Raw genomic sequence first — 13893 nt, 5'->3', positions numbered from 1 at the left:
GGACAAAAAGACTGAGGCAATTGAAATATCCATAAGCTGTAAGTCAGACCCAGCTTGGACACAGACAGAATCCAAGGGACCTATTGAAAAAGGGGAGCTGGACTCTATGTGACGAGGTGGCTCCATCTCTGAGGATGTCAAGGTTAGGTCGTTTAGTGGAAGAGCATGAGATAGGGAATAAAGCACTTTAGGATACACATGACACACACACAGATATTCCTGTGATACAAAATAAATGGTAAGAGTAGTTGATAACTGGGCAGAACATTGAGGAATTGAGACAGAGGCAGTGGGTAGTTGATACAATAGTACTTTGGGGTTCACAAGCCTAAGAGTAGAACCTGACCATTCCTGTACTGTAAATACCTGCTGTGCCAATTCTTAGCCTACACTGTTTTAATAATAGTTGGACAAAAATTCAGCTGGCTCCAGAAGACTGATGGCTTCAAAGCACACCTCTAGCATGGGATGGGGGAGGGAAGTGGTTGCTACTACAGATCTTCAGGCGCAGTTTAAGTAGGAAATGGAGTGGCTTTTGTCTACTGTTGATCCTTGAGTGTGGTTCAACTCCTCATGCCTCACTTTGCTTGCCCAAGTGAAATGTACCCACAAATAGCTAAATTTAGATCACCCATGACCCTTGTGCTACTGAGTACCTTGTCTCTCATCCACAATGGTTCTTCTTCCTTGGTAGAGCGTACCTGTCTTTAGTCTGTGTGCTTACGTATAAAACCTAGAGCTGCAGTCTAAACCCAACCAATAGTACTGTTGGCTTCTTCATGTGCATGGAACAGAGATAAATATGGTGTTCGTACATACAGGAGCTGAAAATCCATCCAGTCTAGGAAAGAGCCACTTTTACATAAGTCAGTGGAAAGGCTGGGCACACATTTCAGAGGCCAAAGCTCAGTGTCCTAGCCACTGTTCAGCAATGGAGCTTCTCTGGGGGTCAAGGCAGAGCCATGCCACATTGAGGGCAAATTTCTGTTGTCTCAGCAGGCTAGCCCAGAAGGAGCTGGCCACTGCAGACTCACTTCCTATTCCCTCATAAGCACACCCACCCCTCCCATAGTGAGACCCAGCACAGAGGGACAGGAGGCCCCAGATGTTACTGACTCAAAGCACATTTGGTCATTTCATGTGAGAAGTCATTTTACCAGTCTCCAAGCCTGATCGTCACGATTGAGTTCAAAGAGTTTTGAACAATCCCCGTTTCAACTTCCTTCATGCAATTAATGGCAATGTATCTCTCAGTTTTCACCTGAGACATTTCTCCTTGCAATACCACTTACCACACGCCCATAGTTGTGTGTGGTGTCCGGTTTTGCCAGTTACTCGAGTACAAAGGCTTTCTCTCGTACAGAAGGCTTCCATAGCCCTTAGACAGTTTCTCAGATATTACGTGCTCTGAGCTAGCGAGCTAGAAGCAACATTTAAGCATATGCAGAAACAACCAGAATTGGGGGACATTTTATTCGGAAAGATTTTTTTTTTAAACATGATTTATTTTCATTTTCCATTAAGGCAATAATAATATCCCTTCTTCACGGAAGCAGATGGACAAACATCATCCAAGGCTACACGAAGTTCAGACTAAAGTCACAGCCAAACACCTTGCTTCTGATGCAGCGGGAACACTGCTTGGGAGCTGGACACAGTCATCTATTGGTTTCCTGAGCCCACTGTCGAGGGGAGGGAGCTGAGAGGCCCTGCATTTGCATTGCTTTGGAAGACAACAGTGTTCCATTACATCCTTCCACCCCTAAGGAAGATGCTATGGAGGTAAGCCTTTCACTAATGCAGAGGGAGCCTCGCTTTGGTTCACGAAGCTCTGTGGCTTTTTAGCTTTTGGTAGGTTCTAGTGGAAATTGCTTATCTAATGGGAGCTATTCAAATTCATACTGTCCTCTTTGTTCTGAATTCCAGGCAGTTCCTAGTCAACATTCTACTCTCGACATCCAGCTACATGTGTGTATGGGCCCGTGTAAGCATTTGGGTGAGGCAGGGACATAGATTATTGGCACATATCAATGCCCCAATTCCAGGAATTTTAGGGTGGCAAAAGGCTTCTGTAGTACCAGCAAAGTGAGGCTTGGTAATATGGCTGGACAGCAATCGGATATGCCGATGTCTAAAAGCAAATGAAGTTGTTCAACAATCGTCAGGCATTTTGTCAACACCACGATAAGCAGCTCTCTCACAAGTGGGGTTAAAGGCACTCAGAAAGGTAAGATGCTCTGTGGTCTCACTATGCTGCCCCCTAGTGGTTCTACTCTCTATTACACTTTCCTTGAGTCCCCAGTGTTGCAGTCTCCCAGAGAGACTCTTGAGACCTTGACTGATTTGTCAGATACTCCAGTAGCAAGGCTGGTAAAAAAACAAAACAAAACAAAACAAAACAAAACAAAACAAAACAAAACAAAACAAAACAAAACAAAACAAAACAAAACACCCAGAAACCAAACGGGGACCACAGAGCAGGTATGGTTCTGAGGGGAATGGAGCAAACTCACAGACTCACAGGGAGACAGACTGGGAGAAGAAGATGCAAGGAGGGGCTGTGACCATCTAGTTGAGAGGGTTTATTTAAGGCAAGTTTGATGATCTCTTCTAGGTCCTCAGTCTGAACAAGGCCAAGAGCAGCTAGATCAAGCTGGCTCAAGATCTCAGGCACCCTTAAGCACACTGTAGTTTATATCCTTGACTATCAGTGAAAGCAAGGGGGGAGGGGAGGGGGAAGCATCTGGAAATAACTTCTTTTTAACTCTCTCTTTTTTTTTTCCTGGTAGACTTTCAAAGAATAAAAATCTGTAGGCGAGTACATCTTCTGAAAAAACAACAACAAAAGAGAAGCACGTATTGCTAATTATAGCAGAAGCTACTTGGCTGAAGAAATATGTGAATTTCAAATAATGTCTCCAAGGTTCAGGACTTTGCAATGGCTTGAATGGTCCTCTGCATCCTGGGAGCACCATGTGCTGATCCCTCAGGCTTGTCTGTGTCGATTTCTGGCTTACTCCACTGGGACTTACACCCTCTTCATCCCTTTCCCCATGAGGCAGGCAAACACTGTCATGACCATTTTGGGGTTCACTTCAACCAGGTCTTCTGGGAGGGCGTACACCCTTGCTCCGATTTTTCTGGCCATAGAGATGGCATACCTGAAAGGGAGAAAAAACACAGATGCTGAGTGGCAGTGGCTGAGCTGGGCATCTCTACTCAGATCCTGTGCTTGGGAGGCAGGCATTTTGCCAGTTGAGCCTTCTCTCCAGGTTCCCTGCTGCTGCTTTGAGAAATATCCTCTTGGGGTGCAGAGGGTGGCAGAAAAAGCCCAAGAATTAAGTATGAACGGCTAGGAACAAACACTCCGTGGGCTGTGTTTCAACTATAGAAATTTCAGAAGAAAACTGCACGTACAATATCTTGTCGTGCATAATACCCGGGTCTATAATTTCTTGTTCTGTGTACAGATGTTTTTTGTTTGTTTGTTTTGTTTTTTACTCATAGTGCACTGCTATTCAAATAGTCTGAGTTTTAGGTTCTGTTGTTTTTCAAATGAAATCATCACAGCCACACAAGAGCCTCAGAGTCTATACATTATAGAATCTGTTAGTCGTGACTATTTTCACATCGATGCCTGGTGATTCTTTTGTTCTCTCATTCCTTGTAATCCCTTTACTGTAGCTACTCCACACCTTCACCCACCCCCACCCAAGGGCCCCACCCCTTCCTCCTGGTCTCCAAAAGAACATATCCTTGCTTTAGTGACCAAATTAATTTAAGAGCACCATCCATGCTTCCTCCTTGTCTGTCTCTCAATAACTTCCTCCGTATTAATTACAAATGAAGAAAATTAATGTTTCCATCATAAAACACATAGGGAAAGCTACACAAAAATCTGTGAGGGTTAAAAAAAAAAAATCAAACAAAAAAGGTCCCAACCCAACCCACAACCCAGTCTCAAAACATAACCATTCTTAGCTCTTGGTTGACGGTTTTTCCCACACTTATTTCCCTTTATTTCATGTTGTGAGTGAGTGAGTGTGTGTGTGTGTGTTATATGTATAAGTATATGTCAAGGACAACTCTACATGTTATTTCTTCAGCTCTGCCCACATTATTTAATTAATTATTTTAGGTTCTTTTGGTCAGTGGTTTGCACTGGCCTGGAACTCACCATGATGACCTCAGTGACTAGCCAATGAGTTCCATGCATCTGCCTGGCTTTGCTACCCTCGCAGGGGGATTACAGCCCAGGCCACCATACCCAGATCTGTCTGCAAAGCAGATATTTTGTTCCAAAGCTCTTCAAACTCTTTTTTTTTTTTTTTTTTTTTTTTTTAAAAAGACGTTTGTTTGTGGTTTTGCTTTCAATGCTAGAAATTAACGCAAGGCCTCTTGCATAATAGGGTATGCTTTGCTCTGTCCCAAGCTCTGGGCAGTGTTGAAAGAATGCTGTGTCTTGTCCTTGCAGGGCAATGCACAGGAGCCTGGTCTCCGAAGTCAGACTCTGACGTCTCCCCCGTGCAGCTTAAAAATTGGGTGACCTTGTTACATCCCTTAAACTGCACACGGGGCCCAGGCCTGGCTAGTTTCAAACCTTTGTGGTTGTTTATTGTTTTCTTTCTGTTTTCACGATGTTCTTCTATCTAGAACTTCTGTCTTCTGTCTGTTTCCTGCTGGCTTACTTGTCTTTGCTGATGAGCTCAGCTTAGAAGTCATTTGCTCCAAAGAGCCACAGACCCTTCCTGTCCACCCCCTCATCTTGGTACTTCCCCTTAGATACCCCGATTATACTCTACATAACCACATCTTAACTGTCTTCTCTTCAGTAGCCTGTGCTGACCACTATCATGTGGGGATATTTGGAAAAAGGACCTGTTTTCCAAAGCTGGCCACGGAGAAAAGGGCACTGCTGGAATTTTAAAACAAGGGTGAATCCTAGACTTGTAAAGGACCTAGTTATGCCCTTTCTTCCAGAAAGATAAGGGGATGTCCTAAACCCTCAAATCTCTGGCCTTGCTTATTGCTTATGAAACTACCCCCCTAGGTTTTGTTTTGCTCCATCCCAACACAAGCAATCTGAAGCTGCTACTGGACCACACCTAAATTGATGATGAAACTGCAATAAGTCATGAGAAGAAAACCCAGGAATCGTAGAGATAAGGTATTTGCCCAAAGCACAAACACCAGATTCTACAATTGCCCAGTTGACACCTGTGCCCTCTATCTCACCCCCATGTCTATTTACATACTTTGCATTGTTGAGTTTCTCTTCATCATCCAGATTTTCTGTCTTTAGAAGGTCATAGTTTATGGAACCTGGCTGAATGGCATCAATGAGATCCAGAACCGGGAGGCTGGTACTGATCTTTGGGTCCTAAGTAGAGAGAAAGGGAAGGTTTATCAACATATTCTAGAGTTCCTTCTGTCTGCCTCAAGGGAAGTGGGCAGGCCTTTCTTCTTACCGAGAGAATAGACATAGAGAAGACGAGACCAAAGAAGTCAGAAAAGCACATCTAGCAGGAGACACATGAGGGTACAGGTAGGCTGGGTCACAATAGATGCTCTTTCTCCCAGGAACTGGGGGGTGGGGGTGGGGGGGACTCCAGGTTTCCATGGAGACAGCAGCAGCAACGCGGGATTAAGCACAATGGCAGTAATTAACACACTGCCCAGCCTGTTCTTGTCACCACAGGCCCCAGGAACATGTTTTTCTTTTTTTTTTTTTCTGAGAGCTTTAACTTCTGAAGCTTACTTTGTAATCGACACACAGCTTGGTATGTATTCCTCGGGCTTTGAAGTATACGGACATTATGGGTGGCTATGTGGAGCTAGCACTTGTATAACCTTATGAGTGGTCATTTTGGTGGTGTGGGTGTTTACTGTTCATGGTTGATCTCTGTCCGTGTGTTCAGTGTTGGTAACGGAACTCTGAGCCTCACACCTGCCAGCATCCGCTGCACCCCTGAACCAGGGCTTTGGCTTCCACAGTTAATCTTCACTGACAGACGAGATGGGATTTACGTGGTTAAGTGAGTTGCTGGGAATTGGTAGAGCTGGGTTTTGAGTCTACAATTCAGCCTTAAGGTCTTGGACATTTGTAAATGTTTGGATGTTCACATCTGGGGCTGAGAACACTCCTCGGGTGTGCATGCACAGAGCTTACTAAGTGTGTTTTCTTTCTTTGTGGCCCTGGGACAAGGGGTGTGCCTGTGCTACTGTCTGAGCACAGAGTTCAAGCAGCGCATACTTGGAAAGTGTGAATCAGACTAAGTTCTAAGGCTGATACTAGTTCTCCACACCTCTGTTTTCCTATAGAGGTAAAGCAATCATTTTCAATATCAGAATGAGTCTTTTTAATATTTCCTCTTGGCTGATAAAAGAAGCAATGTAGTTAAAAACAAAGATGGGACTCCACCCCAGTGTCTTCCATTAATGTTCTTCGCTACCCTCTGCAGGCTGTTTTGGTGACAACACAGCACTCAAGAAATGAAGTGATCCAAGCCCTGCCTTCCTCCCTGAATTCTGCCCTGGATGCGGAACTGACAGTGAGTGAGGGGTGGTGGGCATCAAGGGAATGGCTAATCAAGAGTGAGCTGTATTCCTTGTTTTAGAGTCTCACTGGAAAGGGACTCAGCTAATCTGACCTTTTCTTTTGTGTCATCGAGTGGCTCTTTTTAATCAGTGTTGTATTGACTTAGGGAGAAGACAGGGAAGAACAGACCAGGTTGACCTGTGGTGTGAGAGAACTGCCCAGTACTCCTAAGAGTGAGTCTCAGCATGGCTTATCAAACCTCGTTCCCACAAGGGCACCAGATCTTCATGGAATACAGCTCTGGGGTAGCAGCTCTATTCCAGGGAAAAGCAGCAGTAACTGGCCAGTTCATAGCTATGGCTGAGTGATCTGTGGCCCCTGCTGCCTCACGAAAAGATGCTTTCCCCTCAGCTAGAGAACAGTGCCTGAGCTTATGGGCTGTAACTCCAAAAGTTTCCTAAGCTTTAGCTTCTTTACTTACAAAATAAAGAAAGTTGTGAAGACAAACTCAGAGAGAAGAGCCCCCAGGACTTATAATGCAGTCGTAGCCTCGACGGCTTTGACTTCCCTCTTACCCGCTGCCTTTCCAAATGTCTTTCTGGAAATATCTGCTCACCTCAGTCACTAGTCTACTCTTCCCTGTGCTCAGCAACCCAGGCAGAGCAGAGGGCTTGAGGTGGGGTGGGGGTGGGGGTGGGGTGCCCACATCCCTGTGCTCAGCAACCCAGGCAGAGCAGAGGGCTTGAGGTGGGGTGGGGGTGGGGGTGGGGTGCCCACATCCCAGATAAGCTCACAGCTGATGCAGCTCTTGGTACCAGCTTACCCCGCTCTGCCCTTACTATTCTTGGGGAGAAGAGACTTTAATTTCTCTTCTCCTTCCTGTGGGTGGGAGGGGGTCCCTCACCACAAATCCTGACCTTTAAATATGAACATTGAGGCATGGACATGATTACTACAGAGATCAAGTGTCTGGGTCCTTGAGAAAGACTCTTGTCTGATAATATATAATGGTATTATTAATAAAAATATGATTGAGATGAAGTACACCCCCCCAAATATATAACACAAGATATCTTTTAGCCTTGTGATGATTTGTATATGCTTGGCCCAGGGAGTGGCACTATTAGGAAGTATGGCCCTGTTGGAGCAGGTGTATCACTGTGGGCATGGGCTTTAATACCCTAGTCCTAGCTGCCTGGAAGCCAGTATTCTGCTAGCTTCAGATGAAGATGTAGAACTCTCAGCTCCTCCTGAACCATGCCTACCTGGATGCTGCCATGTTCCTGCCTTGATGATAATGGACTGAACCTCTGAACCTCTAAGCCAGCCCTAATTAAAAGTCCTTATAATACTTGCCTTGGTCATGGTGTCTGTTCACAGCAGTAAAACCCTAAGACAAACCATTTACACTTTACTACTGTAATATAAGAAACTCTGAACGGAAGTGTGCACATTTAAAAAAAAATGGATTCCCGTGTGTTACATCACTTCAAAAGAACAAAGTCTAAAATGGGGTACTTAAAAGAGCAGGTCTGGAAAATTAACCATTAAAGGAACAATGATGAGAAATTCGTCACTGAAATGGCCTCGAACATTAAACAAGATCATTTAAGGAAATCCAAAGGGAGCATCAAAGCCCTGCCCCTGAAGGTCACTCAACACGTAACGAAAACAAAAGGAAGAAGCAGAAGACGAAACCTTTACCTTGAAGCTAGCAATGGACGAGCTTTTCTGCGCCTCCTTCAAGGTCGTATTCACCCAGTTGACAATAATGTCATCATTGACCTTCTGTCCACCTCCGATATCTTCCAGGATATTCAGTGTGTACCTGAATAAAATCAAGAATGACTGTTTACTTGCAGAAAATAGCTAGGACGTTCTTTCTAGACACACCATGGGAAAGAGCCTGAGCACAGTTACACTGGTGAGGGATGAGGGCACTGAATAACACTGGCCCCTTCTGCTCGCCCTGAGTTCATCGATGCTCTATTCACAACAGCTAGAAAATGGAAACAGCCTAGAGGTCCATCCACTGACGAATGGGTAATAAGAATGTGGTACCCTTATAGCGTGGGAGGTTATCTGGCTGTTCAGGGAAAAAAAATGAGCTGTGAAATTTCCAGGCAAATGGAAACAATCATTCCGAGTGATGTAACCCAAACGGAGAAAGACAAACGGATACTTTCTCTCATTTGTGGATGGTAGCCTTGACGCTTCAGATAATGTGTGTTCTCTTTGGAACACCCAGCAGTCAGGGACCTAGTAATGGGCTGTCAGGGATGCTTTTAAGTGAAAACAGATAGAACACAGTGCTATGAAGGGTTAAAGAGGGATCACTGGTACAGGAAGGGTGATGGGAGGTCAGACTAGAGGGCAATGTAGGGAGGGATAATTAAAGGTTATTAAAGAAAGGATCTTTGAAAAAGTCCTATGGAAACCTATGACAACAGAAGCTTCATAACACACACTCACATACATACACACACACACACACACACACACACACACACAGAGAGATAGATAGATAGATAGATAGATAGATATATAGAGAGAGAGATACATAAGAACAACTTAAATGGAGTTACTGTAGACTGACGCAATGCATAAGCATATGGTTCTTATAGCGAACTACAGAGCTAATGCGCTCTTGTACCTGACACCATTGTTCTGAGAAAGAAGAGCAAGCAGGAGAGTAGAGATACGTGGAAAGAAGAATGGAGCAACGGGCTCATCTAACCTGCAACGTCGTTCTTCAAGGCACCACCATGCAAACTAAGAAGCAAGGGCCAGTGAGGCTGATCGGCAGGTAAAAGTGATTGTCACACAGGCCACAGGAGAGTTAAGATTCTCACGATTCACTGGCGAGGTGGAGGGAGAGAACCAACTCCACACATACAGCTATCTTCTGTGCTCTACACTCGAGCTGTGGCACTCACATACACACCAGCGCCCACCCCACACAGCCCCTGCCACATGCAATAAAGAATGTTCTTTTAACATTTTAAAATTTAAAATGTTGGGGGAAAAGTTCCAGCCGTGAACAGAATAAAGGGAAAACATTGGTAAGTAGTTAGGAATACAGGAACAAGGAAAACCTCAGCCTGACAGAGGGCCAGAATCCTCTCCAGTCCACAGTGGATTTAGAAACGGTGTCTTTACAGGAAGAACATTTGTTATAAGATCCACCAGTCCCTTAAAATTCTCCAGCAAGGAACAGATAACCTGTTTCCTTCTGGAATGGAGGAAAGCCAAGCAGGTGAAAACCCAGGCAGGCTTGCTGACATCATGGTTCAAGTGCACAGGAGTGGGTCATATTACCCATGAGTGACCTCTTCTCAAACTGAAACCCAGGAAGCTGGTGACTACCTCTCACCTGGGAGAGAGCCTGCCCCATGAGGGCACGCGCCATCCACACCGGTGCCTTGAATTCTGCTTACACAATCTGTCCTGCCACTTGCTCTGGTTAGTCTACACAAAGCACAATATTCACACATTTGCCCACTGGGATTTCAAGTTTAAACCCCGGAGTTAAAGTGTTACCTGGCTTGCTCTAGGCTAACATAGCCTCCTGCCACTGAAAATAGGAGAGATGGTCTAAAATGCTTTTCTTATTTAAAATCTTTTTGGAATTAAAAATAATTGATTTATTTTACTTATTTTATGTGCATGAATGTTCGACGGTATGTATGTATATATTTTTGTATGTGTACCACATGCATTCCTGGTGCCTGGGGAAGTCGGAAGAGGGAGTTGGGGCCCTGGAACTGGAGTTATGGATGGTTATGAACCACCATGTGGGTGCCGGGAACCAAACCAGTCCTCTGTAAGAAGGACAAATGCTCTAACCACTGAGCTATCAGTCTAGCCCCTATTTTATTTTTAATAGGAGTTCAGTTGCTCTTCTCTCTCTCTCTCTGTGTGTGTGTGTGTTCAGGTATGTGCACTTGAAGGCCAGAGGTTGGCACTGTTTTCCTGTCATATAAATGACAAGTGTCTCTCATCCAACTGTGGGTTTAGCTAGCTAGTTATGCTGACTGGCCATTGAGCTCCCAGGATCCACCACCTGTCTCAGCCCCACCAGCGCTGGTTTTACAGACACCTGTAGCCATGCTCTCAGTCAGGGTCTAGACTTAGGTCCTCGTGATTACATGGCAAGCACTTTACCCAGTGAGCCAACACCTTGCCTCACCTGAAGATTTTCTTTACAAAATAAATAAATAAATAAATAAATAAATAAATAAATCACCTTCACTGAACTGGCAATTAGCTCCCCGCAGCAGTGCATTGCAGTCTTCTCCCACATCACTGACTCCTTTGAGAGCACAGTTGAGGTCATGTCATCACAGTGACTCAGGTCAAACTTCCCAGTACGGCACACAAAGCCCTTCACACTTTGGCTCACCGTCTCCTAGGACATTCTCAGTTTCCTCTTCCTCCCTCATCCTCATCAACTAAACAGAACCAGTCGCAGCTTTCCCACCCACACTATCCACACCGTGCGTCCTCTTGCTTTACCGATTTATCTACGCTTGCTGGTTCATAGGTCCAATCTCCGAGGTATTTCCAGTCCTCCGAACACCTCCCCACTCGAGCATCTCTTTCCCAAACCATGCTGTGCATTAATTATTAAGCTTGATTCAAGTCTGTTTCTTAAAATTTTTGACAGAGACAGCATCTACCACGTTTCCATGGAGACAGGTCTGTGTCTACTTATGATGTTTTCAAGGAATAAGCAGGGTCCCTAGTGCATGCTGGGCATCCAGTAAATAAAACCATAGATTGGTGAGTAAAATATGTAAAACAAATGCAAGAAGAGGAATGAGATGCTTGTTTACACTAAAAAAGAAAAATAAATTAAAAATGGGACTGACATGATAGGCAATAGCGAGCACCCAGGACTTAAGTCTAAGGTGTACTTAAAAAATACCCCTAGTTTGAAAAAGATCCTGACTTTTGTAGGTTCATAAACATGGTGTGTTAAAGCATAATTAGCCTTCTATTTTTTGATAGCTAGCATATGTATTGATTTGTTTGCATTTGAGACAATGTTCAAGAATTTCTTGCCCAGTGAACATTTCAGCAAGGGATGGTTGGTCAGTGATTATCTCATGAAGTCTTTCCTATACGTAACCTGATAGAACAAGCTGTTTCCGTCCCTCCAGATGTGCACCTCCTCTTGTCAGAAACCCAGTCCTGCTCTACTGACCAAATCAAGAAATCAGAAGCTGAGTTCACTCCCATTCTCTTGACCTTGGGTATTAAAGGTTACAAGGAGAAGCCAACCTCTATGCAAAGATCTGTCCGTTAGAACCCAAACAAAAGAACAGAGATCCTTTTTCTGGGTTGTGGGCACTTTTGAGGCGACTTCTTCTGGTACTCTGGTCTTAAGAACCTCTCATGATGGCATCGAGTTCTGATGAGTTACAAAACAGTCTCTCGGCCACCTCTAGTGGGGTACAGAAACTTCGTGGAATCAGACACAGATTTGTAAGAAAAAGGCAAAGGGAAGAAAGACGAGAACTGGGCTGTAATCTCAGGTAGACACTGCAGTAAGCAATTGTTCATCCGGTACAGGTTCAAAGTGTGAAACAGGGGCCCAGAGAGACAGCTCTGTGGACCATAGCACATTTAGCTTCTCCAAATGATCTGGGCTTAGTTTCCAGCAACCACACAAGGTGGTTTACAACCACTTGTACTTCCAGGAACAAGGGATCCAACACCTTCCTCTAGCCTACACTCAGGTGTATACACACACACACACACACACACACACACTTTTTTTTATTATCACACATGTTTAGGGTGACTATTGCTATTAGCTGGAACACTACTGATAAGATTTCAATCCTGCTGGTGCTTCCAAAACACACAGAGCTGAAAAGACTGTCCAAATGAAATAGCACTGTGAGCCCCAGGTCCAGCCAGTTCCTCACTCAACAAAGGAGGAGTGATGGGGCGTGGCTATGTGAGGCCAGGGAAGGTGTGCTATCCCTTACTTGCTCTCCAGTCTTCCCACACCCAACACTCATTTTAGTTATTTAACATTTGATAAGAGGGACCATGTGTGGTTTTCGTTTGTTGGGGACCTAGTCCAAAGTCCCTGTCCATAGCCTGTGTGGCTGTAGGCGATATTCTCATTTGCTTGCCTTAGGGTCTGCACTCCTGCTTCACAGTACCATTGCTATCTCCTGGCAGAGTGCTTGGTGGAAGCTTTGGTTTCCTAATTTATACATTACTTGCCAGCTGTCCAAACTTAGAATGATTTCCATGCTACTGAAGGGGGGCTGGGAGGCTTAGGCAAAATGACAAGCCATTTATTGTCCTGATGAATGACCAAATTAGCATATCTGTGCAATCCAAGTGAAATAAATTCTACCTAGAACTGGATGCAAATTGAATAGATCTGTTACTGTGTGGCAGGCAGAGAAAAAGAAAAAAAAAAAAAAGAAAAGAAAACAAAGGCAAAAACAAATCCCTGCTGGCCCCATTTACATAATCACCAGGCATTTTCCCTCCTTCAGTAGGAATGCATTTCTCTGTCCACTTCCTTGTATGCAGAAATTTTCTGTAATAAACATTTGTGAGAACTGTCACTGATCATCTGGGGGGAGTCAGCTGCAGTAGCAGACAGACCTTACCTTGTATATTATCTCAGCCCTATAGGAAGGCTTGGGGCCATGTGTGGTTGAAACTTCTGAGGCAGGTGAGCATAGAGAATAGTTTCACAACCTAGAGCACCGCTTGGTCTGGGCTATGAACAAACCCCACTCCTAATAATGCAATTGGCAGTCTGAGACCCTTACCTGTACATACCACACACACACACACACACACACACACACACACACACACACACACACCTCCCCAAACAACATGGCTAGCAATCTGTTGGTAATCCAGGACCCTGCCTAATCCTGAGCTGAGTGTACAGCCATCTCTGAACAGTGGAATAAGCTTTTTCTTCCCTTGATGGTTAAACACAGACAAACCCTTTCAGTCATGTTCCATTATGTCCTGGTAAGACAATCTGGCCTAGATTGGATCTGGGTACACGGGCAATAAGACAAACTGTCCTCAAGAGAACTTCCAGAGAGAAGTCAGTGTATGGAAAGGGGCATGTGTAATAACAATCAATAAACAGACAAAAACTTTATGTAACTTAAACCTGTCAATCAAAATAAAGAACTACTCAAACTATGGCCCTACTAAGGAAGCTCCTCCCACTGTGTCTTCAAAACGAAGCCCCAAATAATAATCAGGCCCCCTGAGCTCCCTCACCCATGTGGCCTGCTGCCTTTCTCGATGGCATAGTTCTTTCTGATCTATACGATCATTCACTTTTGAATAAGCTTTCT

The 13893-nt window shown here is 44.5% G+C and overlaps 1 protein-coding gene across 10 annotated transcripts in view; it reads right to left on the bottom strand.

The window, feature by feature from the left end:
* Window positions 1-1484: 1484 nt before the first annotated feature.
* Window positions 1485-13893, bottom strand: part of Lcp1 (lymphocyte cytosolic protein 1) — a 99934-nt gene continuing 87525 nt past the window's right edge. For all 10 annotated transcript variants that reach the window (XM_021181588.3, XM_021181587.3, XM_021181586.3 and 7 more), the window contains 3 exons: window positions 8243-8366; window positions 5256-5380; window positions 1485-3161 (listed from right to left, as the gene is read on the bottom strand). In XM_021181588.3, coding sequence (XP_021037247.1) covers window positions 3029-3161; window positions 5256-5380; window positions 8243-8366 — 382 coding nt within the window. In that variant the 3' untranslated portion in view covers window positions 1485-3028. The remainder of the gene's footprint in view (window positions 3162-5255; window positions 5381-8242; window positions 8367-13893) is intronic.

This window comes from Mus caroli, unplaced genomic scaffold, assembly GCF_978045245.1.
Source record: "Mus caroli unplaced genomic scaffold, Mus_caroli_1 scaffold_12, whole genome shotgun sequence".
NCBI lineage: Eukaryota > Metazoa > Chordata > Mammalia > Rodentia > Muridae > Mus > Mus caroli.
This window is presented reverse-complemented; position numbering and strand designations above follow the sequence as displayed.